The sequence below is a fragment of the Sciurus carolinensis genome, chromosome 3, assembly GCF_902686445.1.
Source record: "Sciurus carolinensis chromosome 3, mSciCar1.2, whole genome shotgun sequence".
NCBI lineage: Eukaryota > Metazoa > Chordata > Mammalia > Rodentia > Sciuridae > Sciurus > Sciurus carolinensis.
In genome coordinates this window covers 21,585,036-21,589,158 of record NC_062215.1, presented here as the reverse complement: position 1 = coordinate 21,589,158, position 4,123 = coordinate 21,585,036, and the positions used below count along the sequence as shown (strand labels likewise).

At 41.7% G+C, this 4,123-nt stretch overlaps 1 protein-coding gene across 1 annotated transcript; it reads right to left on the bottom strand.

Annotated features, from left to right (window-relative positions):
* Window positions 1–2,044: 2,044 nt before the first annotated feature.
* On the bottom strand, window positions 2,045–2,416 carry LOC124981129 (keratin-associated protein 3-1). The gene has a single exon (XM_047547310.1). It carries the CDS (start codon window positions 2,414–2,416, stop codon window positions 2,123–2,125), a length of 294 nt encoding a protein of 97 aa, XP_047403266.1. The 3' UTR covers window positions 2,045–2,122.
* Window positions 2,417–4,123: the final 1,707 nt, after the last annotated feature.

The following is a 4,123-nucleotide window of genomic DNA, read 5'->3' as shown; positions in this document are numbered from 1 at the left end:
CCTCACACATGCTAGGCCAGCACTGTACCACTGAGCCACAGGAACAGTCTTTCTCAACCTCGGTTTCATCATTTATAAAATGGGGAAAAAAGTGTAGTTATGTGATTTTGTTAAGGACAGATGAAAATCTGCATGTAAGGCACTGCTAGAGTATCCAGGGGAGAGCCACTAAGTGTCAGCTCTTGCTACTGAAAGCAGTAAAAGTAGCAAGGTGGAAAGGGTTGGTCAGGGTTGTGGGTTACTTGTTATTTATAGTACTTCTGGGTGACCTAAAACCCAGCATGTTAAAACTAAAAATGATTTCTGAGATGATCTGATCAACCAGCCCATTTTATTGATTTAAGACCTGAGACCCAGAGAACGTTAGTGACTTGTTCAGGGTCACAGAGGCAGCCCATGGCAGAATTAGAACTAAGTCACACATTTCTTGGGTTCAGGTTTCTTTTTTCTTTTCTAACTAGCTAAGGGCTCTTGCATGCAAAATGTTTATAGACGTAGTAGTAATAGGGCACCTCGAGGAGTTATTCCTTACCAACTTGACATGGTAACAGTGACCATCTTACATTGATCCTACATTTCTCACTGACACATATAAATGTATTTATGAACAAAATGAAGGAATTAATATATTTTTATTTAAGAAGTACATTTGGGAAAATACAGACTTCATGAACTAAAAAAGATGCCTTTTGGAGACAAAGCTGTGAACCATGGTGTGGCTGTAACCTTGGCGAGTTTCACGTGCACTCATACATTAGTCTCTGGTCAATGCTGTGGACATGGTGGTTTCTACTGTCTGGTCAGTTGAGCTGCACAATAATCCTGAGACATAAGCAGGGCAGAGAATAATAACAGGAAAAAGGAGGCTCTGGAAAACCAAGAACAGATAGTAAACTACTGTAATAACGAGGACATTAAAACTCAGGGGAAGAGAGCTGCCCCAAAGTCCCAGGACAAGTTCAAGAAAATGTACAACTAGATTGTACTGTGGGCACTTCCTGAGAAGACCTCACTGCACTTGGATTTTTTTCAGGACAACTTATTATATAAGTTTTTTTTCTAAGAGGAACAGTATGGTTTTGCTCTCAGAATTGGGAGGCTATTTCTGGTGTATAGAGAAAACCGCACTGTGGTCTGATCTTTTAAATTTGTATCAATGACATGATTGGTATATGTCAGTTGGACTAATAAACTTGTAAGCACAGTTATGAGTAATGCAGGTCAATGTGGACCTCATAGAAAGGCACAGGGGAAGCCCAGGACAGGAGAGCCCCACCAGGTCTAGCCAGCTGTGTTACTCACAGGACTGTGACATGTGGTTTTAATCCTGTCCTCCCCAAATCTCTTAATGTTCATTCAGAACTGAGTTTTCTGGAGGATGGCACAGATGAAGAAAAGGATATGTATACATCTTCAAGTCGCTTTGTATTTTAGGTTGGAATTTCATGAGGACTCTGACGAAGGGAGTGAAAATTTTTTTAACATTGCCAGCACGATGATTAATATGTTTAGTCAATTAAGGAAGAAGGAAAAAAAATCAATGCAACAATCAGTGGGAGCTACACTTAAATTATTTTAAAAGCATTGTATTAATCTCTAGATTCTAGCATTGTGCTTGGCACAGCAGGTGTCTTCAAAAACATCTATTAAATGAAAAGATCTTACAACAGGACCTACCAGATTTTTCACTTTTAATCCCATCAAAAAGAACCAGTAGCTGATTTGTCCATAAATCCCACCATGAAAGCTCTCATTCTTCTTGGGTAAATCTTGGGAAGTAGGAAAACCTGCTGTTCAAGTAGAAATAGGCTTTCCACTTTCCCTAAGAGAAAACAAAGAAATAAACACTCACAAGGCCATATTTGCTAAGCCAGAATGAAGTTTATTAGTGAAGAGTCAAAATGGTTGTTTCTCAAAGAGCAGTGAAATAGCCTAGAAGACAGGAGGTCTCCAACTGGACCCAAGAAGCAAGGTGGTAAGAAGTCGGGCAAATCCATGCAGACGTGGCCCTGGGCGTTGGGATTGATTTAGCTCTGATGTAGGCAGTAGCAAGGGTGGAAGGCCAGCTGCCGTGGAGGCCTCCGAGCAGCGATGTCACTGCATCTGTGGAAGACTTGGCTGCTTAGCAGGGCTCACAGGGGCTTTCGCAGCCACACTGAACGTAGGTCATCAGGTTGATCCCGCTCAGCCCAGGAGTTGGGTGGCAGGAGTTGAGCAGCCAGCAAGTTGGCACATAGGTCTCAGGCTGACAGCAGGGTGGAGGGCAGGGGTCGCAGCAGATGGGCTGCAGGAGGTTGAGCTCGTGTGGGCAGGTGCTGGGCAGGCAGACTCCACAGCGGCAGGACTTGTCTGAGGAGCAGATGGTGGTGGCAGGGCCGGTGGGGACGCTGCAGCAGCGGGCGATACAGCAAGCCATTGTGTTGGGAGTTGGGTTTTTTTTTTGTTGGGTTGAGAGAAGTGTCTTGGTGTCTCGATGCTCCTCTCTTCTGCCCTGGCTCTTATATACCCCACTCCCTGGGCGTCAGCCTATTACCAAAACATTTTTCCCCATGTTTCAGTTTATAGCTGTCTCCATAAAATCCACCTAATTACTTAAGTGTTTATTACCTAAGACAAACTCCTAACCCCATAAAAGGGATTTAGGTTGTTTTGTTGTCAAATTAGGACTCTCCTCATTGGACGGACGTCACTGCATGGAGAGCTTCATTTCAGTCTTCAAAGGCTCTGGGTCATTATCTTCTCATCATTGCACATTGTTAATAATGGCTTGCTATGCCAGGTATCTGCAAATCTTCACTGTGAGTTTTTTTTTTTTTTTTTTTCTTTTCTTTTTTTTTGGTGGGGAGGGAGAAGCTCTACTTTTCAGATGGAGAGGGAAGTAGGCTTTTTGATTGCTCTTCTACCACCCACCAAAGATTCTATGTGATAGTTTAGGCCTTCTGGCTAAAGGAATTGATACATTTTTTTTCCAGCTTTTTTCTTTGCAACTCCAGGAAGCTGAATTGAGATGAGTGGATGGAATCTATAGAGAAATAGATTTTGGTTCTGCATAAAGAAGCACCCTCAGCCAGCTGCAGCAAGTCATTTCCTCTCTACCCCCTTCATATCTGCTTTAAATGATAACTTGGCAGGGACACATGGATAGAAGTGAAGACCTGCATGGGTGACTGTGCCCAGTGCCCTTCAAACCTCCATTCAATCATGTATGAATCAAGATTATTGATGACCAGAAGACTAATTGTATTGGGCTATTTAGAGGTGAAATGGTGCAGTATTGCCCAGAGTGTTCCAAGGCACATGACAGGGTTCTCTTAAATGCTTGAGAAATACTGAATTCTTCATTGGTGGGCCTCTCAAAGCCTTTACTATGCTAACATGCTTGGTGACTTTTCAATAACTAGACAGAACATGTATATTCCCCTAAACTTACTTGGCCATGGACTTCTTTTCACTTGTTTATTTTCATAGATTAGCTTCATAATTCAGTGTTCTCTGGAGCACCCCTGGGGAGATTTGGTGATATCTTACATGAATCCCTTTAGACTAGGAAAAATATGAAACCAGTAAAACCTTTAGAATTGTTTACTTTGAAAAGTTTAAAAGTATGTACCTGTTTTCTTGACCCATCTTTGGATAAAAAGGTTCAAACTTGAAATAAGGGCAGAAAATTATACAATATAGAGGAGCCAGAGGTCAAAAGAGCTTTAAATTGACAAGATGATGGTTCATAAAATGGTTATCATGAAACTGCTTTCATTTAGGCTTCTGCCTACCAGAATGATTTTTGCAGTTTTGGTAACCTCTGCTGGAATTTGCTATCTCTTAGTTCAGTCAAATGCTCATTGATGGAATACCTCTTGCGAGTCAGGTATTATGCAAAAAGAAAGAAATAGAAACCTGTCCTCATTAAGAAAAGACAGAGAGGCAAGCCAGCAAATGACAACCAAGGACTGTATATCCAAGATATCTAGGTTATGATGTGAAAATAGAGGTAGGAGTCACTGACTACCTGGAAATTTTAGGGAACAAGAAGGGAACATATTTTGGGTGGGGAGTCTTGATCAGCAGGTAGAAAGGACTAGGAAGGGGATTTTGTAAGTGGAAATAGTTGGAGAAATAAAAG

Excerpts from the sequence above, each read along its gene's own strand:
- LOC124981129 (XM_047547310.1), bottom strand. The coding sequence starts at position 2,416 with ATGGCTTGCTGTATCGCCCGCTGCTGCAGCGTCCCCACCGGCCCTGCC.